The 23,382-nt window shown below is 43.3% G+C and overlaps 2 protein-coding genes across 2 annotated transcripts in view; both read left to right on the top strand.

Moving 5' to 3' along the window:
- The first annotated feature begins 919 nt into the window (after positions 1-919).
- Positions 920-8,453, top strand: LOC110533273. Its single transcript, XM_021617357.2, has 3 exons — positions 920-1,029; positions 4,781-7,461; positions 7,494-8,453. The coding sequence occupies exons 2-3, from the start codon at positions 6,274-6,276 to the stop codon at positions 8,451-8,453; spliced, it is 2,148 nt and encodes a 715-aa protein (XP_021473032.2). The 5' UTR covers positions 920-1,029; positions 4,781-6,273.
- Positions 8,454-10,530: 2,077 nt separating this feature from the next.
- LOC118936905 (von Willebrand factor A domain-containing protein 7-like) overlaps positions 10,531-23,382 on the top strand; it is a 39,563-nt gene continuing 26,711 nt past the window's right edge. The window contains exon 1 of the mRNA XM_036934550.1: positions 10,531-10,536. Within this exon, the coding sequence (XP_036790445.1) occupies positions 10,531-10,536 (6 nt within the window). The remainder of the gene's footprint in view (positions 10,537-23,382) is intronic.

The following is a 23,382-nucleotide window of genomic DNA, read 5'->3' as shown; positions in this document are numbered from 1 at the left end:
AGACAAAACAAAACGAAAATGAAACATGGATCGATGGTGACTAGAAAGCCGGTGACGTCGACCGCCAAACAAGGAGAGGGACCGACTTCGGCAGAAGTCGTGACAGCTCAGCTGGTGGGAAGGTACAAGAGAATTTGAATATCTCATCTCTCAATGTTCATCTCAAAGTGCACCAAATGCCTGCATTTAGCTGTTGAAATTCCATTTTGGGGGGGGACCCAATGTCTTCAAATTCTAGAAACTCCCAATGATGTTAGCGTGGCTTGTAGTTGCATAAATTATGACAATGATGTACGGTTTTATTTCTCCATTGTTTACAAACAAAGTAAACCATATATGGCTTCAAAATACATTTTCAAAACTATCCTGTGAATATCATCTAGAGCGCTGACTGACTGACAGCCCTTCTAGAATTTGAGGGTTACCAGACTCATCAAAAAGCTAAGCTGTATGCCAAAACAAGAGGTGTGGCTGCCGTTTTGCTGAAGAACGATTCCAGAGTGAAGATGCAACTTTTCTAATCACAATTGTATCATGTCTCCTATTTTTTTTACCCTTGGTGCATTACTTAAGTCAAATCTTTATGTGGATTGTTTTAATTAAGATTCTATGTCTGCCAGAAAGTCATCAACATGTACAGTGTCTGTGTGTTGTTTCTGCAGTTCAAGGGTTTTATCCAAAGAAATAAGTTCACCAACCGTCAGGGCTCCAGAGTCCTCTTCCTACTCAGAAAGAGCAACAAGACTGGTGGACAAAGATGTGACTCAAATGTTTACATAACATACCGTATCAGTGATATTTTACACACGCTGCATTGCCTGGGCAATGGGCAAAACAAATATGATTTTATGTTGAGGGCCAAATTATCTGACATTTTCTAATACCGGGGCTGCAGAAGTAAACCCAGTTGTGATATGTTTTCTGAACACTGAGTCATGTCTGACTCGGAGACCATCGAGCTAGCCGCTCTGGGCCGACCCTTCCAGCTGGGGATGCTGTATGACTGTCGTAGAGATGTCCTCATTCCAGGTACAGGAAACTATTCCTCTTTTGGTTTGGAGGTAATCCGTATGCATCATCTTAAATTCACTGACAGTGTTTCCACCATTGAGTTGGATAGAGGGCACACTGTTCCAGCACGGGGAACACCATTGAGGGCTTCACCAATTTTAAAGTAGTTTCTATGGGTTTAAGGAAGAATCAGCAGGAGGGGTCAGCCAATGAATTGCACTTCTGAACAGACGTTCCATAACTGCAGATGTCAGTAAATCACCAACCTTGGCTTTATACCTGTTCAGACTATAGACACTCCACACAGTAGGTGGTGGTCTGCACCTTTACAGTTTATTTACTAACTGATAATACACTCATAGCAGTTGAAGACATTGGGGCCATAATTGTGAACAGAAGCAGCCATTTACATTTAAACAGTTTCTCCAGCTCAAAATGCGTCTCAGCTAATTAAAATAGTTGATTTACTTGCACGTGACAGAATGCTAAATTGTAGCTGGTCCCATCAGATAACATGGCATAAGTTAGCGCTATGCTAACATCACCAGGTGACAGGGATTTATATTCTGTCTGATCCATCTTGAGGACCCAGACTGAATTATGTAATCCTTCCTTAACCCAAAGGAAGTATCTCCCAGTTGACTACTTCAAATGGTGAAAGTCCTGAATGGAGCTGCCCATGCTAAAACAGGCTTTTGGGCACTAAAGTCCTCTATGATACTGTCACAGAAGCGGTCATTTCAGAGAGAGATTATCTTTCTGGTACATCTCTATGGTTACCACAGAGTAAGAAAAGCTACAGGATGCACTTGGGACAAAATACTGATTGTTTGCAGGTTGTTTTTGAAGTGTTCATATAGTAGTAATGCTGTCAATGGCAAAGATGGTAATCTTTTTTTCCCTTTTGAGAGTGTAATGTGGCGCCATTTGTCCCTGTAGGGGAACATTCTAGATACAACTCTTTCTGATTCCAAATAGCACCCTTTATTTGGAACAAAGGTTCTATTTGACCTGAAAGAAGCTCCAGATAGAACCCCTTTCCAGACTGGTTCACATGGTGCTACAGAGCATTCTTTACTTCTGAGACATCTGTACAGAAAGCAGGCATTCCTGGTTTCTCTGGTTGCCTGGAACATACTAGTATGATTTGGCACCAGATCCAAACAGCTAAGAAGGACAAGAGAGACCTCTATGTCATCTTCCTCGACCTGGCCAATGCCTTTGGCTCAGTTCCCCATGAACTCCTCTGGGAATCCTTCAACTTTTTCCACGTACCAGAACCCATCACTACACTGGTAAAGGCCTATTTCCAAGACCTGCAATTGTGTTTCACAACACCTGACTTCACAACAACATGGCAGCGCTTGGAAGTAGGCATAATGGCAGGCTGTACAATTTCTCCTCTGGCCTTCACTATGGCCATGGAAGTCATCATCAGGGCATCGAGATGGGTGGTCGGCGGTGAGAGAACTAAGGGGGGGCTCCGTCTCCCACCTATCCGAGCATACATGGATGACATGACTACACTGACCACCACTGCAGCATGCACCAGGCGGCTACTTGCAAAACTGCAGGATAACATCAAGTGGGCCCGGATGAAAATCAAGCCAAGCAAATCTCGAAGCATTTCCATAGTCAAGGGACAGCTTCAAGATGTGAGGTTCTGCATTGGAGATGACCCGATACCAACGGTGTCTGAGCAACCCATCAAGAGCCTGGGTAGATGGTACAACGAAAGCCTCCGGGATAAAGATCAAGTGCAGCAAGTAAGGCAGGACATCGCCGACGGTCTTGAGAACATCAACAAGACCCTACTGCCTGGGAGGCTCAAGCTTTGGTGCCTACAGGATGGACTTCTCCCCCGGGTAATGTGGCCACTCACCGTCTATGAGGTCCCAATAACAACAGTGGAGAAGATGGAGCGAACCATTACCTCATACGTGAAGAAATGGCTGGGTGTCCCACGATGCTTGAGTAACATCGGCCTCTATGGCAAAGGGGTCCTTGAACTACCTCTTACAAGTCTAACGGAGGAGTACAAGTGCTCTAAAGTAAGACTTCAGATGACATTGAAGGACTAAAGACCAGACCATTAGCAAGGCTGCACCTCCCCTACAAACTGGACGGAAATGGACATCATCCAAGGCTGTGCAGCAAGCAACATCAGCCCTGAGACACCAAGACATTGTGGGGAATATCCAGCATGGAAGAGGAGGCTTTGGCCTGGCAGCAAGCAAACCAACGTTCCATAAGGCAACAACATCTGAACGCAGGAAGCTGGTGGTCAAGGAGGTGCGCAGACAGGAGGAGACTGCAAGAAGTGCAAAGGCTGTCTCTCTTGCTAAACAAGGTCAATGGACGCGGTGGGAAAGCCTGGAGAGGAGAAAGATCAACTGGAGTGAGCTTTGGCAAATGGAGGCAAGCAACATCAGCTTCATCATAAGAGCTGTTTATGATGTGCTTCCATCACCAAAAAATCTACATCAATGGTATGGCGAGGACTCGACCTGCCCCCTCTGCCCAGCTCCAGCGACTCTCAGGCATATAATGACAGGTTGCAAGACCAGCCTCTCACAAGGCCGCTACACCTGGAGGCACAATCAAGTCCTCAAGAGCCTGGCTGCAGCACTTGAGACCAAGAGGAGTGCAACCAATTCATTACCTCCAAAAACAAGCAATCCTGTCAAAACAACAACATTCATCCGGGAGGGACAGAAAAGGCCCAAGTATCCTCCTACAAAGCCAGAAACTGGACACCTAGCCATGGCCCGGGACTGGAAGATGCTTGTCGATATTGGCCATCAACTAATTTTTCCACCTGAGATTGCTTCTACCAACCTTAGGCCAGACATGGTACTCTGGTCCCCTTCACGAAAGGCTGTGTACATCATAGAGCTCACAGTCCCGTGGGAAAACTCTGTTGAAGAGGCCTACGAGCGTAAGAAACTGCGTTACACAGAGTTGGCAGCAGACGCAACTCAGCGTGGCTGGAATGCAAAAGTCTGGCCAGTTGAAGTGGGATGCAGAGGATTCGTGGCTTCTTCCACCATCAGGTTGCTGAAAGAACTTGGAATCCATGGACAGGCTCTGCGGCAGATCGTCAGAGCAGTTTCTCAAGCAGCTGAAAGAGGCAGCCAGTGGATCTGGATTAAACGGAAGGACCCTTGCTGGGCTATAACTTCATGACCCCCCACCCCCACCTGAGAACCCAATTCAGATCCCTCCAACTTGAGGAGGGCATATGAGGTATGCGGTCAGCTGTCGGACTGGCTCAGGGAAGAGGACGCCCCTGCCTTGCATAGTCCCGTGGGACACCTTAATTGGGCATGGGACACAAGCTAAGGCTTGATCACCCTTTAGCTGGCCACCTTTGATGAGAGTGTTTAGTGATTAAAGGCCGAAACACCCACTGATTCGAAGGCACACTACTGAGGATGTGTCCCAAAATTGACATCTTAACCCAGTCTAAGAAATAAACCTCCCATGCCACTCTGTCAACATCACGGCAAATCTCATGCGAGTGCATTCCATCTATTGGCACAATGGACAGTTTTTAACATCTCGTCCCGTGTTTTATGATTCTGAGGGTAGGAGGTGTAGGTTTTCTAACTATGGGTTGACACCTAGAATATTTACTTTCAGTTAAATATTTACCTTTAATTAGTTATTTGAATGAAACCATGTTTACATATAGAAATATTCACACATGTACACGTTGGAATATACATTTCACAATAAATGTTCTTTGGTCATTCTCTTTAAACTGCAGGTATCACTCTCTGGGATTCTGAGATGCTGAAGAAACACATCAACGTCTGTCCACAACCGAACACCGACTTCAAAATCATTGCTTCAGACTCAAGTGAAGCCAAGTCAGAAGCTTTGAATGTGTCTGCATCTCTTGAGGCTAGTTTTCTTGGTGGCTTAGTCAGTGTGAAGGGTTCTGCTGAATTCCTACATGACAAAAAGAGACCTCAAAGCGTCAGTCTAGGGTTTCTCTGCAGTACCGTACCACCACTCGCTTCGAGCAGTTGACCATGGACCACCTGGGGGCAGGAAATGTGAAACACTGTAATGTCTTCCAAGAGGGCTCTTCAACCCATGTGGTGACTGCCCTGCACTACGGAGCCTCGGCCTTCTTCGTTTTTGACCAAGAGGTTTCCTCAGGAGAAAACCACCAGGACATCCAGGGAAACCTGCAGGCTACAATAAAAAAGATTCCTCTCATATCAATAGAAGGGCAGGGAAATTTGGAGATGAGTGACGAAGAGAAGAGAGAGGCCAATAAATTCAACTGCACCTTCCATGGTGATTTTGCACTAGAAAACAACCCTGTCACATTTGAAGATGCCATCAAGGTGTATGCTGGCCTGCCACATCTGCTAGGGGAGAACGGAGAACATGCTGTGCCCATGACTGTCTGGCTCTATCCTCTCAAGAACCTGGACTCTGCAGCTGCCCAGCTAGTCAGGCAGATCAGTGTTAGCCAGGTGCGTCGCGCACAGCGACTCTTAGACGGACTGGACAATACTGATGTACAATGCCAGGACATGATGAAAGAAGACATGGCTATCAAGTTCCCTGAATTCAAAGCCAAGCTCAACAAGTTCAGGGACTTGTGCTCAGAGTACAAGCAGGTGTTCCAGAAAGGTCTCTGCAAGGTTCTTCCCAACATAAGAGGAGGAGGAATGGAGGAGGAAGAGCTGATCAAAATGCTCAACATCAAAGAACGATCTCCATTCCAGAATGACCTCATGATCACGTACCTGGACGACAGAGAGAGAGAGATGAATGTTGTCAGCTCTTACCTTGACATAATGAAAGAGGTACAAGTTGTGTACTCAAGCAGTGAATTGGATGGAATAGTGCTTGATCAAGCTAATGATTATGTAGTGTGTTTTGCATTATCCTTTTTGAAGGAGAAAGAAGAGTATCTGGTAGTCCTGGAGAACTACTTGCTGGAAGAATCTAAGAATGATTTTTCACTGATACCTTACAACCCCAACGCAGCCGGGAAGACTGCGGCAGAAAAGTGGTTTCGCTCGGGGGAGGTAACGACCCTAACCAGGCAAACCATAAATCTGTTCCTAGACTTCAAAGAGTCTAACAAAGACAGAGAAAATCTTGCATTCTGTATTGCATCAATTCCAAACAAATTCCTCACCGCTTCCTCCATCCATGTCTATGAAAGAGGGACACTTTTGACTCCACAGTTTGAGCTGCCATCAAAGCCAGGTGTTCTCACCATCAAGAGTCTGGAGCATGACTGTGTACACTTGCAAGTCAACCCTCCCAACCTTGGTGTTACCTCTGTGGAGTCGTACCAGGTTTTGTACCAGGCTGAGCAGGCTGACTGAGTGGACCGAGGTCAAATCTGATGCTACTACACAGGTCACCATCAGTCGTTTGGACCCATACAAAAAGTACCGCTTTAGCTGCAAGGCGGTGTGTAGACCTGGTGTGAGCCTCTCCAGTGACTGGACAGAATACGTCAGGACCCGCCCATGTAGCCCCCCTGGACCACCCGCAGAGAAGAGGATAGAATCGGGAAGTATCAGAGTGAACTGGGACATTCCTACCAAGGCGGGAGATGATGTTGAAGTCATTGGTTATGTGGTAGAATACAGAAAGAGTGTAAAGGCTATAGACAATCAGATGTGGCACACCATCAAAACCACCACTAGAGAGAGTACACTGGAAGGACTAGAGGCTGACACTGCATACAGCATCAGAGTCTATGCTAACTGTGGCGAAACAGGGAATAGTCTACCCAGTCCTGAGACTGTACTGACTACCCTTAGGGTCTCTGATGCCCAACCGAAGACAAGCAAATCAACAGGAGCAAAAAGTCAGGAATTCCTCACAAAATCCCAGAAGGTGGAAAAGGGCAAACCCTCAATCCACTGGCTGAATCTGGAACAGAAGTTGAGTGTAAGTGACAGTTTTGACCAGTACACATTTGGGAGGAAAGTTGAGCAAGGGAATAACAAGGTGATATTGCTTCTGGGGGCCACAGGTGCAGGAAAAACAACTCTGGTCAGTGCCATGATAAATTACATCCTCGGGGTAAAGTGGGAAGACTGTTACCGCTTTAAGCTCATCCATGAGGTGACCAACAGGTCCCAGGCTGAGAGCCAGACTGTGGTTGTGACATCATACGAGCTCTACAACCAGCCAGGCTTTCAGATTCCTTATTCTGTGACTGTCATTGACACACCAGGGTTCGGAGACACCAGAGGAATGGCTCATGATAAATTGCTCATCCAGATGTTGAAGGATTTCTTGTGTAACCCTTTAGGGATTGATCACATTGATGCTGTCTGCTTTGTAGTGCAGGCATCACTTGTTCGTCTCAGTCCTTCTCAGAGATACATCTTTGATTCCATCCTGTCCATCTTTGGAAAGGATGTTGCTGAGAACATCCTGATGCTTGTGACATTTGTTGATGGGAAGCCATCAACGCTATAAATCTGCCCTGTAAGAAAGACAAGAAGGGGCTACCAACCCATTTCAAGTTCAACAGTTCATTTCTGTTCTCAAAGGAGGCGGAGAGCAGCTCTGAAGAGGATGATTCTGATGATGATCATAAGGCCCAGTGTCCAGAGCAATGGAGGTCAACTTTCAAGGAGATGAATAAATTTTTCCAAGCACTGGAAAGCATTGAGAGTAAAGATGTGACCCTGACAAAGAAAGTTCTGGAAGAACGTGAGCTTCTGGAGAAGACCATGACACGCCTGACCCCTCAGATCACAGCAGGTCTGTCAAAGCTAAGTGTGATCAAAAGCTTCAAACAGTGTCTGGAGAACGAGGAGGAGAACATGAAACATAACAAAAACTTTGAGACTGAGGTAAATGTGTTGCAGGTGAAGAGAAGCAAATTATCCCAGGACTTTGCGACAAACTGCAAGATATGCAATTTCACATGTCACACCTGCTGCTTCCTCCCAAATGAGGATGACATCAAAAGTTGTGCTGTGATGGATGATGATGGCAACTGTACCATCTGTCCAGGAAAATGCACTTCCACTGACCACGACAGGGAACAAGTCTTGTTGACATATGAAACAATGACTGAGAAAAAGACTGTTCAAGGCATGAAAGACAACTTTATGAAGGCGTGGGACAAGTCTATGGAAACCAAGGAGATGCTGGATAAGCTTGAGGATGAGTTTCATATGATCAAGGACGCACTGATGAATTTGATCAAGAAGTCTTCTGACTGTCTCAAGAGACTTAATGATGTTGCCCTGAAGCCAAGCTCTCTCTCCACTGTGGAATACATTGAGATACTCATTCGCACAGAGGGGGACGAACACAAGCCAGGCTTCGAGGATCGGATCGTAGAGTTGAAGAAAATGAAGGGAGAGTTTACGATTCTGGATAAGATTAAAAAAGGAGAAGATGTACTCCCAAATGAGCGAAAATTCCTGAAGGAAAAATAGGATGGATGGCAGGGGGGTTCCAACATAAGTCAGTCATGGAATGTTGTCCTGCTAACATTATCTGGAAATAAAAAATGTTGTCTCCATTTGAACATTAAGCTTCCCAATGTTGGGAACGTTTGTGTTTACTGATTAGAGCCAACTGAGATGTGTGGTTCATTGGCTTTGTATTAAAACTCTTAGCCTTGTGTAAAGCCTTATGTTGTCCACCCCAAGGTAACTGAACAAAAATGAGGTCCTAGATTAAATCAGAACTCTATAGAAAATCATTGTCTTTGTTCAGGCAATGTGAGAGGTGTAACTGCATCAACTCTCTGAGTAGCTGTTCTTATGGTCATTGTCACAAAGCCACACCCATCCCACTGGTGTTAGAAGTTCAGAAGGAGAAAGTGTAGACTATATAGAAATAATGACACATTGAACATCATTAAATGAAAGAATAAGGATTGATATCATCCTAATGGAGGTGTACTGTGTATTACAACACACATTCCTATGTTCAACCTTGTCAACCGGTTTCATGAGATTTCTACTAATGAGATCAGTATAACGACGGGAAACGCTTGTTGATTTTACAGCTACAACACAGTAACACCTCTGACATTGCCTAAGGGTCATTCTATAAACTAGAGTACCAGTGAGGATTTCCTGCGGTGGACAACTCACAGATACAGCTGTTGATGATAAGTATTTGATATAAGAAACATTCAATAAAATTCACAAGTTAATTTAACCAACTCTGTTTAACCCTTTTTCATGGTTGGTGTCTTGACAAATTTGTTCAATATCATGTGACATAAAACATCACATTTCTTACCTTGCATTCATGGCCGTGTTTGTTGTTCTATCATATATTAAGCATTTATCAGTTAAATGAGACATTGAACTTGATCCCGGTAAGAATCCTGGATGTTGTTCTGACAGTTCTTTGTATGGAGAGTTTGGAAATGCTCGGTAACTAGGCTTACTTAACATTTAGTGTTTCCTTATGTTACGGTGTGAATATAGTTTTCATGGGCACACAAATACAAACTGTATTGGATTAAAAAATCAAATGTGTCTAACTGATATAGTCTTAACCTGATACTTAAAACCAGAATTGATGGTCTTTAACCCGATGAAGACCATTGTGCCGTGGTCCATATTAGATCTAACATCCCTAGCAGGTGATTGATGTTGATCATCTGTCTGCTTGATTTACAGCAGGGTCACGTTAGATTGGACAGAGAACGAGTCAAGGTAATGAGTTAAAGTTGTATTGGACAGAGTTGACTGTGTGAAATTGTGTAGCATAGACTATAGCGTATAGAAGCATGGCCTTAACTACATATGAGGACACAGAGGTCTGTGGATTTTTGGGTCAATTCATATTTTTTATTGCAAGATAATAAAAAAAGGAAATATTAAATAATGATTTGATAATTGTGTTTTTATAATTATTGGTTCTAGTTCAACCCGTGAAAACAGGGCCGGATTAAGAAATCATAGGCCTCGGGGCTTTGTTTAAAAAAAATAATGCACACTGACTCACATAATAATGGAGATGAAGACATAGGCTACCCACAGTGATGGCCATTGTGCTTGCTGTGGCAATAGTCATCTCAAGATGAGCGACTTTGAAAAACAGTTCTGCTGTTAGCTAGAAATTAGGAGTTTAGATTTTTTTTTAATATTGTTTCTATATACAGGTTAGTCATCTATTTTCAGCAGTAGACATTTGCTTTCCAAACTACATTTTTCCCAGGATTGTATTTTGAAATCTGCAAAAGGCAAACAGACAGTTGCAACCAGCCATAGAAATATACTGAACAAAAATATAAACGCAACATGCAACAATTTCAGACTTTATTGAGTTACAGTTCATATAAGGAAATCAGACAACTGAAATAAATAAAATAGGCTCTAATCTATGGATTTCACATGACTTTGAATACAGATATGCACCTTTGCAGCGCGACACATCTCCTTCCCGTAGAGTGGATCAGGCTGTTGACTGTGGCCTGTGGAATGTGGATTGTTGTTCTACTCCTTTTCAAAGGCTGTGCGAAGTTGCTGGATTTTTGGCGGGATATCAGATATGAAGGTAAGACACAGATGCAGACCATGTCGAATTAACTATGGCTTAATAATCCAACAGGGCCAGGCAATAGACAGGTCAAGGCAGGCAGGTGTCTGTAAACCAGAGGTGGGGCAAAGGTACAGGACGGCAGGCAGGCTGAGGGTCAGGGACAGGCAGAGTGGTCAGGCAGTCGGGGTCAGAGTCAGGACAGGCAAGTGTCAAAACCAGGAGGGCGAGAAAAGGAGAGGCTGGGAAAAGCCGGAGCCGAGACAAAAAAAACGCTGGTTGACTTGACAAACAAGATGAACTGGCAACAGACAAACAGAGAACACAGGTATAAATACACAGGGGATAATGGTGAAGATGGGCGACACCTGGAGGGGTATGGAGACAGTCACAAAGACATGTGAAACAGATCAGGGTGTGACACGGGAACTGGAACACGTCGATCCAGAGCATCCCAAACGTGCTCAATGGCTGATGCAGGCTATGGAAGAACTGGAACATCTTCATCTTACAGGAATTGTGTCCAGATCCTTGAGACATGGGGCTGTGCATTATCATGCTGAAACATGAGGTGATGGCGTTTTTTTTATGAATGGCATGACAATGGGCCTCACAATTTAGCCAAGGTATCTCTGTGCATTCAAATTGCCATCGATAAAATGCAATTGTGTTCATTGTCCGTAGCTTATGCCTGCCCATACCATAAACCCACCAGCACCATGGGGCGCTCTGTTCACAATGTTGACATCAGCAAACCGCTCATGACCCACATGACGCTATACACTCGCCCACACTACGCCATCCTCGCCGTTTGCCATCAGTACAATTGAAACTGGGATTAATCTGTGAAGAGCATACTTCTCTAGCGTGCCAGTGGCCATTGAATGTGATCATTTTCCCACTGAAGTCGGTTACAACGCCAAACTGCAGTCAGGCTAAGACCCTGATGAGGATGACGAGCGCGGTGATGAGCTTCCCTGAGACGGTTTCTGAAAGGGAAAGTGCAGAAATTCTTCAGTTGTGCACAGCCTCAGTTTCATCAGCTGCATGCCAATTGCACGCTCCCTCAACTGGAGACATATGTGGTTTGTGTTGTGACAAAATTGCACATTTTAGATAGGCCTTTTTATTGTCCCCAGCACAAGGTGCACCTATGTAATCGCCATACTGTTTAATCAGCTTCTTGATATGCCACACCTGTCAGGTTTTTATTTAATTTTATTTATTTCACCTTTATTTAACCAGGTAGGCAAGTTGAGAACAAGTTCTCATTTACAACTGCTACCTGGCCAAGATAAAACAAAGCAGTTCGACACATATAACAACACAGAGTTACACATGGAGTAAAACAAACATACAGTCAATAATACAGTAGAAAAACAAGTCTGTATACAGTGTGAGCAAATGAGGTGAGATAAGGGATGTAAAGGCAATAAAAAGGCCATGGTGGCAAAGTAAATACAATATAGCAATTAAAACACTGGAATGGTAGATTTGACAGTAGATGAATGTGCAAAGTAGAAATACTGGGGTGCAAAGGAGCAAAATAAATAAATACAGTAGGGGAAGAGGTAGTTATTTGGGCTATTTATAGATGGGCTATGTACAGGTGCAGTGATCTTTGAGCTCCTCTGACAGCTGGTGCTTAAAGCTAGTGAGCGAGATAAGTGTTTCCAGTTTCAGAGATTTTTGTAGTTCGTTCCAGTCATTGGCAGCAGAGAACTGGAAGGAGAGGCAGCCAAAGGAGGAATTGGCTTTGGGGGTGACAAGTGATAGATTTAGGTCTGTAGCAGTTTGGGTCTAGAGTGTCTCTCCCTTTGAAGAGGTTGGAATTACATTGGCATTTATTTTCCAAGTTAGAAATAGTAGGACATGCATCAAATTACTATTTCATCAGAAAAAAAGCAACCCTCAAACGCACTGCTGCATTTTGTAAGTTGTCTGTAGGTGGCTTGTTGTGTATTCACTCAAATATCAAGTCAATGAGGAAGCGAGGCTATTGTCATTAGCAGGTTATGTAAACTGCGTGCTAAGACTCACAATAGAAGGATTTGTCTTAATGCATATGAAATAATTGGTGTAAACTACTTAAGTAGTATTTCAAGTATTTTTACTAAAGTAGTTTTTTTTGGTCATCTGTACATTACTATTCATATTTTTGACAAATTTTTCCTTCACTACATTCCTAAAGAAAATTATGTACTTTTACTCCTTACATTTTCCCTGACACCCAAAAGTACTTGTTACATTTTAAATGCTTAGCAGAACAGAAAATTGTCCAATTCACATACTTATCAATATAACATCCCTGGTCGTCCCTACTGCTTCTGATCTGGCGGACTCACTAAACACACACGCTTTGTTTTTAAATGCTGTCAGAGCGTGGTTATTATTCATGGTTCTTTAATAAAGAAACTATACATGAATAGACTAACAAAACCAAGAAATGTGAAAAACCAAAACAGCCCTATCTGGTACAAAGACAGGAACAATCACCCACAAAACCCAACACCAAACAGGCTACCTAAATATGGTTCCCAATCAGAGACAATGACTAACACCTGCCTCTGATTGAGAACCATATCAGGCCAAACACAGAAACAGACAAACTAGACACACAACATAGAATGCCCACTCAGATCACACCCTGACCAAACAAAACATAGAAACATACAAAGCAAACTATGGTCAGGGTGTGACAGCCATCTTTGCTCTATGACGGTTGGCATTTGCCAAATGCCATTTGAAATATGGTTTGCATAAACTGCCATCCATTTGAGTGGTATTTGCGATTGTGTATATGTTTCGCCCAATGGCAATATGTTCCCATTCATTTTTGTCCATTTCAGAGGGGTGTTCCCTTACCGGACTCATTTGCCTGAAGGTGGCTTCTAAAAAAGTAAATAAACAAACAACAGAGTGTATGATATGGAGGCATTGTGAGTGAACAATCTAAAGCATGTTTTAGGTTGGTAGGTCACATGACCAGGGAACTATTTAAATGTTACATTTTGAAAAATGTATGTAAAATCGATTGAGATGAAAATGGACAAACTAAAGGGTGTTTAATATAGAATGGAAGTCAGTGGACATTCTGAACCTTATTTGAGTCAAGTAGGTCACATGACCAAGGAGCTAAAACTGTCTTTCCCCCGGTCAATTACCGCATACTAATGTACATGTACGGACTCTCAAATTGCTGCAAAAACATGCATTACTGTATGTAGTTCTGTTCTTGAGCTGTTTTTGTCTATTGATGTTCTGTATTATGTCATTCTGTATTATGTTTCATGTTTTGTGTGGACCCCCAGGAAGAGTAGCTGCTGCTTTTGCAACAGCTAATGGGGATCCTAATAAAATACCAAATGCCTAATGCCAAATGCCCTTTGTTGAACTTGTAAAAATTAAAGAAATTCAAGCTTAACACGTCATCTAACACCGGGGCTAAACCCCTGTTCAGTCAATCACATAATACTCACATTCACTTAGTACTATTCCCAAACGCACTCAGTAACATCCCTTATTACTCCTAATGCATCTTCAATGATTCTCTTGCCGCTACTTCCTATACGTTTTTATTTTATTTTGCCTTTATTTAACTAGGCAAGTAAGTTAAGAACAAATTCTTATTTTCAATGACGGCCTAGGAACAGTGGGTTAACTGCCTGTTCAGGGGCAGAACGACAGATTTGTACCTTGTCAGCTCGGGGATTTGAACTTGCAACCTTTCGGTTACTAGTCCAACACTCTAACCACCTGCCGCCCCATATACATACATATGTATCTTCAACAATTTTCTTGCCGCTACTTCGTATACGTACTTATGTTTTATTTATTTTTATTTCACCTTTATTTAACCAGGTAGGCTAGTTGAGAACAAGTTCTCATTTGCAACTGCGACCTGGCCAAGATAAAGCATAGCAGTGTGAGCAGACAACACAGAGTTACACATGGAGTAAACAATTAACAAGTCAATAACACAGTAGAAAAAAGGAGAGTCTATATACATTGTGTGCAAAAGGCATGAGGAGGTAGGTGAATAATTACAATTTTGCAGATTAACACTGGAGTGATAAATGATGAGATGGTCATGTACAGGTAGAGATATTGGTGTGCAAAAGAGCAGAAAAGTAAATAAATAAAAACAGTATGGGGATGAGGTAGGTAAAAATGGGTGGGCTATTTACCGATAGACTATGTACAGCTGCAGCGATCGGTTAGCTGCTCAGATAGCAGATGTTTGAAGTTGGTGAGGGAGATAAAAGTCTCCAACATCAGCGATTTTTGCAATTCGTTCCAGTCACAGGCAGCAGAGAACTGGAACAAAAGGCGGCCAAATGAGGTGTTGGCTTTAGGAATGATCAGTGAGATACACCTGCTGGAGCGCGTGCTACGGGTGGGTGTTTCCATTGTGACCAGAGAACTGAGATAAGGCGGAGCTTTACCTAGCATGGACTTGTAGATGACCTGGAAACAGTGGGTCTGGCGACGAATATGTAGCGAGGGCCAGCCGACTAGAGCATACAGGTCGCAGTGGTGGGTGGTATAAGGTGCTTTAGTGACAAAACGGATGGCACTGTGATAAACTGCATCCAGTTTGCTGAGTAGAGTGTTGGAAGCAATTTTGTAGATGACATCGTCGAAGTCGAGGATCGGTAGGATAGTCAGTTTTACTAGGGTAAGTTTGGCGGCGTGAGTGAAGGAGGCTTTGTTGCGGAATAGAAAGCCGACTCTAGATTTGATTTTCGATTGGAGATGTTTGATATGAGTCTGGAAGGAGAGTTTACAGTCTAGCCAGACACCTAGGTACTTACATATTCAAGGTTCGGAACCATCCAGGGTGGTGATGCTGGGCAGGCAGCGAACGGTGGAAAAGCATGCATTTGGTTTTACTAGCGTTTAAGAGCAGTTGGAGGCCACGGAAGGAGTGTTGTATGGCATTGAAGCTCGTTTGGAGGTTAGATATCACAGTGTCCATGGACGGGCCGGAAGTATATAGAATGGTGTCGTCTGCTTAGAGGTGGATCAGGGAATCACCCGCAGCAAGAGCAACATCATTGATATATACAGAGAAAAGAGTCTGCCCGAGAATTGAACCCTGTGGCACCCCCATAGAGACTGCCAGAGGACCGGACAGCATGCCCTCCGATTTGACACACTGAACTCTGTCTGCAAAGTAGTTGGTGAACCAGGCAAGGCAGTCATCAGAAAAACCGAGGCTACTGAGTCTGCCGATAAGAATATGGTGATTGACAGAGTCGAAAGCCTTGGCAAGGTTGATGAAGACGGCTGCACAGTACTGTCTTTTATCGATGGCGGTTATGATATCGTTTAGTACCTTGAGTGTGGCTGAGGTGCACCCGTGACCGGCTCGGAAACCAGATTGCACAGCGGAGAAGGTACGGTGGGATTCGAGATGGTCAGTGACCTGTTTGTTGACTTGGCTTTCGAAGACCTTAGATAGACAGGGCCGGATGGATATAGGTCTGTAACAGTTTGGGTCCAGGGTGTCTCCCCCGTTGAAGAGGGGGATGACTGCGGCAGCTTTCCAATCCTTGGGGATCTCAGACGATATGAAAGAGAGGTTGAACAGGCTGGTAATAGGGGTTGCGACAATGGAGGCGGATAGTTTCAGAAATAGAGGGTCCAGATTGTCAAGCCCAGCTGATTTGTACGGGTCCAGGTTTTGCAGCTCTTTCAGAACATCTGCTATCTGGATTTGGGTAAAGGAGAACCTGGAGAGGCTTGGGCGAGTAGCTGCGGGGGGGGGGGGGGGGGGGGGGGGGTGTTGGCCGAGGTTGGAGTAGCCCGGCGGAAGGCATGGCCAGCCGTTGAGAAATGCTTGTTGAAGTTTTCGATAATCATGGATTTATCGGTGGTGACCGTGTTACCTAGCCTCAGTGCAGTGGGCAGCTGGGAGGAGGTGCTCTTGTTCTCCATGGACTTCACAGTGTCCCAGAACTTTTTGGAGTTGGAGCTACAGGATGCAAATTTCTGCCTGAAGAAGCTGGCCTTAGCTTTCCTGACTGACTGCGTGTATTGGTTCCTGACTTCGCTGAACAGTTGCATATCGCGGGGATTATTCGATGCTATTGCAGTCCGCCACAGGATGTTTTTGTGCTGGTCGAGGGCAGTCAGGTCTGGAGTGAACCAAGGGCTGTATCTGTTCTTAGTTCTGCATTTTTTGAACGGAGCATGCTTATCTAAAATGGTGAGAAAGTTACTTTTAAAGAATGACCAGGCATCCTCAACTGACAGGATGAGGTCAATGTCCTTCCAGGATACCCGGGCCAGGTCGATTAGAAAGTCCTGTTCACAGAAGTGTTTTAGGGAGCGTTTGACAGTGATGAGGGGTGGTCGTTTGACTGCGGCTCCGTAGCGGATACAGGCAATGAGGCAGTGATCGCTGAGATCCTGGTTGAAGACAGCGGAGGTGTATTTGGAGGGCCAGTTGGTCAGGATGACGTCTATGAGGGTGCCCTTGTTTACAGATTTAGGGTTGTACCTGGTGGGTTCCTTGATGATTTGTGTGAGATTGAGGGCATCTAGCTTAGATTGTAGGACTGCCGGGGTGTTAAGCATATCCTAGTTTAGGTCACCTAACAGAACAAACTCTGAAGCTAGATGGGGGGCGATCAATTCACAAATGGTGTCCAGGGCACAGCTGGGAGCTGAGGGGGGTCGGTAGCAGGCGGCAACAGTGAGAGACTTATTTCTGGAGGGAGTAATTTTTAAAATGAGTAGTTTTAACTGTTTGGGTATGGACCTGGAAAGTATGACATGACTTTGCAGGCTATCTCTGCAGTAGACTACGTATCTTCAATGATTCTCTTGCCGCTACTTCCTATATATATAAAACATCACACCTCGTGCTATTACCAGTGGTTCTCAGACCACGTAGACAACTGCCCTTCTTCTAAGACTATGGCACCTTTTCTTTATTTGTATTTTATTGTTTATATTTTATTTGTTTTTGTTTTTGATTTGTTGTATTATTTTTTAATACAAACTAATTAAAATGGACTTACTGAAATTCAAAGGTTCACGGTTTATGTATATTCCCCCAGGCAGCTCACAGTAAAAGTCTGGTCTGGGCGAGTCCACGTTGTCTTTAGTCAGATGGGAATTTCCCTCACGCCTTCACATGGAATGCTCTACCGGTGTTCTCTCGCAGATCTTCACTGGGATGCTCCACCGGTGTTCCCTCGCAGATCTTCACTGGGATGCTCCACTGGTGTTCCCTCGCAGATCTTCACTGTGATGCTCCACTGGTGTTCCCTAGCAGATCTTCACTGGGATGCTCCGGAGGTGGAATCACTGATCCTTTTCATGATGGAAATTCAACACCAGGGACACCTGAAGTCAGTATTAAATCACTCTTTATTATCAGTAAACTGGAGAGGTTTCAGCAAACACACATACAAAGTACAAGTCTGCCACAAGCTCCACCAGGGTTGTCCCGTCAGTCCTCTTATACTGCTACATAGGAATGGTTCAATGGGTTGGTTCCTGCAGGTTATCGCGGGGGCTCCGTTTCACAAGAAACTGAGAAGTGTCTCCTAGCTTAACTTCCAGAACATATTCTAGGCGTTCTGCCAATTGGTCTGAGGAGGTCACAGTCACCTGCATTGACCAAGTTTAGAGTGAGAGAAGACGCACACTATTTACAATTCAAGGGTATCTCTTCAGACTATAACATTTTCCCTTTACAGGTTCAACATGGAGCCCAAAAGGGTTCTTCAACTGGTTTTCCTATGGGGACAGCTGAATAACTCTTCTAGGTTCTAGGTAGAGTGTAGGCCCTACACATATTATTATAACTACTGTACAATATGAAAATAAGACACAACCATTTGAGGTGTTGTCATTAGCAGGAGAGAACCCAACCTCTTCCTCTAAAAGCTGGAAGAGTTGTTCTGCAACATTAGAGTCAGACGTGGATCAGACCAAACCAGAGAAGCCATATGACTGCTCCCAGTGTGAAAAAACAATTTCCCCTATAGTCAAACCTAAAAATACATTTTAGAATTCATACGGAAAAGAAACCTCATGCCTGTGTTCAGTGTGAGAAGAGTTTCTCCCAAGCAACATCCCTGAAATTTATACAGGAGAAAAATCCTACCATTGTTCTGACTGTGGTAAACACTTAACCACACCTGCAAGCTTGGAAATTCACCAGATAAAACATACAGGAGAGAAACCCTATTGTTGCACCCAATTGTGGAACGCTTTTCTCTCAATCTGGAAACCTGAAACAACATGAAAGGATACATACAGGAGAGAAGCCCTATAACTGCCCTGACTGCCCTGCCCTGACTGTGGGAAGAGTTTCAATCATGTAAGTCGTATGAAGCAACACCAGCGGGTGCACACTGGAGACAAACCTTACCACTGCTCCGACTGCGGGAAGAGTTTCAATCATGCCAACCACATGAAAACCCATCAGTTAACTCACAGTGAACAGAAACCCCATGTTTGCTCTGTGTGTGTAAGAGCCTTTAAAAGAGCAGATGGTTTAATAGAACACTAACTTATACACAGCTCACTGTTGTTCCCAACGTAGCAAGGCCTTCTTTAGAGCTAAATGTTTAGCAAGGCATCAGAGACTGAGTCACATTGGAGAGAAACCTTACGAATGCCCTCAGTGTGGGAAGAGATGAGCCATTTCATCGGATATGAAAAAACATACGGGTTCACACTGTAGAGAAGCCTTACCACTGCGCCAAGTGTGGGAGGGGGTTTGCACAGTCAAGCACCCTAAAGCAACATCAGCATGCACACTGGCTAAGATAGAACACACCATAAGAGAGAACACACCAGAAAGATGAGTGTGAAACCTTTTAAAAACTTTGATGACCGTTTCCTACTATAACACACTGACTAGAGTAGTAGGTTAAGGCCCAGTTCTGTGCCATTTTAGAGACACGTGTTTAAACGCCCGCACACACACTCATGAAGAAGTTTCACTTTCACACGGAGCACAAAGAGTAATGAACAGTGAGACAGGATTGATTTAAATAAAAATAAATCATTATTTTAATAATCTCCCATTCATTTTAAGGATAAATACAGTACCAGTCAAAAGTTAAAACATACATACTCATTCAAGGGTTTTTCTTTATTTGTACTATTTTCTACATTGTAGAATAATAGTGACGACATCAAAATAACATGGAATCATGTAGTAACCAAAAAAGTGTCAAATATATTTAATATTCTTCAAAGTAGCCACCCTTTGCCGTGATGACAGCTTTGCACACTCTTGGCGTTCTCTCAACCAGCTTCACCTGGAATGCATTTCAATTCACAGGTGTGCCTTCTTAAAAGTTAATTTGTGTAATTTCTTTCATAGTTTTGATGTCTCACTGTTATTCTGCAATGTAAAAATTAAAGAAACCTGCAATGAGTAGGTGTTTCCAAACTTTTGACTGGTACTGTATGTTGAATATTAAATGTTGGTAACGGGGAAATATACAGTGGAAGATATTATTGAAGGGTGATTTAGAGTCATGCAGTAAAAGGGTTAACAATGTTATGTTTGCTTTAAAGTACAACGAGTAAAGTTTTTGTTAAGCTTAACGGAACAAGGCCTTCGTAGGTTCATAATGAAACATTGTAATGATGAAATGGTTAAGTTTGTAGATGTTTTAAGATGTAATATGTTGAGTTGGAGATAACTTTTAAAATATTAAAGTTTAATAAAGTACATTAATTATACTAGCTTGGGGGGAAGCGGATTGACATCCTGCTTAGGTGAGGGGGAAAAAGTAGGAGTTAAGGGGCTGAAAAAAATCACCTTTTTGAACAAGGGTTGTTAACGTTAGGTGTTAACCACTGGATGCGTCATTGGGGTAGGCGTTAACCACATTGATTTAGCAGAAAGGAAGAATTGAGGGTATGAGAGAGCCATGATTTTTTGGGGGAGCTCACAATACCATTACATTTGGAAGAAACTGAACGATGTTCATTAGCACCTCCTTCGCGGGGCTGTAATTTAAACGTAGTCATTGCGAACTATTTCAGTCAGAAATGCATCGACGATAGCTAGTAGTAAGCTAATGATAAAAGCAATAGCAGAACTCGCTCCGGAAGTCAACAACCCGGTCGGAAGTAAATTAGAATGTTGGAGGCATAGAGCTTATTGAGGGTATAGAAGAGCCATGATTTTTGGGAAACTTTTTTGAGAAGGTGGGAGTCCACTTGAACATCCACATGCAAACAGAATAGGAGACAAAAATACAGTGAAAGCAATAAGAGCCAGTCTGAACCAGACAGTATTAGCCCAATGCGACTTTCACCAGTTTCCTTCCCCTTAAAAGTTTCCCAATCAGTTGTGTAACGTTGGTTCCTTTAGACCTGAGTGGACTAGACCAGGCATTGGTAATCAATGCCAGATAAAGGGATGGTCTCACCATTAGTCCTATACAGACAGACAGACAGACAAGGATACAGAAATACAGCATCAGTTTGCCAGAAGAACCTTTCGACTACTGGAAGAAGATATTTGCTTTTTAGCTTAAAATATATATATTTTTAATTATACTCAGTTTTAAAGTACAATTCTAGGAGGATTCCCTTACGGTTGTGTGATAAAGTAGTTAAGAGTTTTTAGACGCCATCTGAGGGACTGATCATCCTGAGGGGGAGCCCAAAACAAATGTTTGCAGAGTTATAGAAGACAAGAAACCATTTTTCTTCTTATTAAATATTGTATTGGCACACCCCATTAAGGGCTTAGTTAAGGGTGCTGAAGGCGTCCATCAATTAAATTCACGTTTGTTGTTTGCCTATCATTGATTGGTGATATTGATTTGTGATTGATCTGGTTTTTTTTTATGCCTGTTTCTGGAATTTTGAATAAATCTGAATTTAATTGTTCTGAAACCCTGTGTCATCAAATAGTCATACAAGAGCATGTCATTTTACTCTGGGTTTGTGAAATAGACTTGATTAATTGAGGATCTCTTAACCAATTTTCTTGGTTAATCATTTAATTGGGAACCTGAGAAGCTGGTATAATGGAACCTGGGACCCAAACTATAGGTACTGAGTGCATTGGTAGGAGTCGTAAGAGGGGTGATTCTGGGCTAAGCCAACCCAGTCTATAGTGGGCACTCTGTGGTAGTGCTCTGCAGCAGAAGATCTAGCCTGGACGATCCTGAAGAGGCGCCAGGTTAAAGAGGGGGGTCGAGGCAGTATAGGCACTAGGCTCTGAGGATAGACCATTTACTGTAAGGCCCTTACTGTTGAGTCTGAGGAGCAGTCCCTAGCTGTAGACTAGCTCAGTGGTAAGGCAGAGCAGCATCTATCAGACCTGTAGGGGTTAACGACAAGGAATAACCGGACTGCGATTGGTTAGGCAGGATTGAGTTGAGTGGTTAATCTTGCAGAGGTGGTATTTAAAATGAAGCCTCACTCAGTGTCTGCTCCAACTCTGGGATGACTGTCTTGTAGATAGTTGGTGCATCATTAAAATGAAGCCTCATTCAGTGTCTGCTCCAACTCTGGGATGACTGTCTTGTCTCCGATTACTCTCTAAAACACACTCCAGCTCTCTGTCTGGACAATTCATGGTATTTGCAATAGATTCCCTGGTTTACCCAAAATCACGGCTGGATGATTCCCGGAATCTGGAGGGATTGATTTTCCAACAAGGGAAAAAAATATTTGATTGTTTATTCTCTCTCTAATTAATCCAAACAACCTCAATTAATGAATCACTAATTGGCCCAAGGGAGGTGCTGACTATTGATTATTTAATAACAACAGTGATGATGGGACTCTTTAAACAAGACATTATTTTTTAGCCAAAACAATACATATTTATGCCGGGTAAAGCTATGTGGATGATATTAAGGTTCTGTTCAGCAAAAAAAAAAAGTTTAACTTTTCCCTGTTTTGCATGTTATTTTGGCATTAATACGTGTCACGTCAGTTTGCAAACCATGTGAATTTTTTTTTTTTTTTAATAATTGAGTTAATAAAGCTATATACAAACTTGGTCTCTTTTTTTTCTTGAGGAAGGCAGCTCCAAAATGCAGATGTTTCAGTCTAGTTCTGTGCTTTCTGTAGGTGTGGGGCAGCCAGCGGAAAATACAGAGCGTAGGAGTTGGTAGTGTTTTCTAGTTGTGCCGTGATTGGCTCAGTGTTCTGTCACTCATGGGGACACTACGTCGCCGGAAAATCTACGGGTAGGGCTCGAACATTCAAGCTCCTTGGGTGCTGCCATAGACTTACATTAGAAGTACCCATCCAAGAAGGCTCAAGGTCATTGGCCACAGATAAAAGGACGTCAAATCATGTTATATCTTCCATAGCTTTGATTGGACTGATCATGTCACCATCATACTTTCAAAATCTTAGCTAGCAAGCTCCTCATGAATCAAATCGATAATCTACTGGCAAATACTTTTCAATCCTTGTCATATGAAGAGAAATTAGTTGGAAATCGCAAATTCAACAATGAGTGCTGAGGCGTGACTGCAGCCTCGGGTTTGATCCCAGGCTGTGTCATTGCCAGCCGTCACCGGGAGACCCATTTGGACCTGCGTCGTCTGGGTTACGGGAGGGAGTTGCCGCGATGAAACAAGATCGTAATTTCTGGCCCGTGGCGTTGCATGTGTCGTGTTTTTACTATGGATTAAAAGACATGACATATTTATCACACAGAATTACATATACACAGGATGGATCATACATTGATTGCTAATTATGTCATAAAAGAAAACGTCCCTAGTGGACGAAACCGATATGACGGCTGGTTACACAAAGAAAGGTGGTTGGGTTTGAATGAAAGAGCTGGAAGACTGAGGAACAAAAATATTGTGTCTCTATCAGACCTTATGAAGCTATGCTATTGTAAAT

This window comes from Oncorhynchus mykiss, chromosome 10 (genome assembly GCF_013265735.2).
Source record: "Oncorhynchus mykiss isolate Arlee chromosome 10, USDA_OmykA_1.1, whole genome shotgun sequence".
Taxonomy (NCBI): Eukaryota; Metazoa; Chordata; class Actinopteri; order Salmoniformes; family Salmonidae; genus Oncorhynchus; species Oncorhynchus mykiss.
The sequence above is the reverse complement of the archived record's forward strand: the minus strand, read 5'-3'. Positions and strand labels throughout refer to the sequence as shown.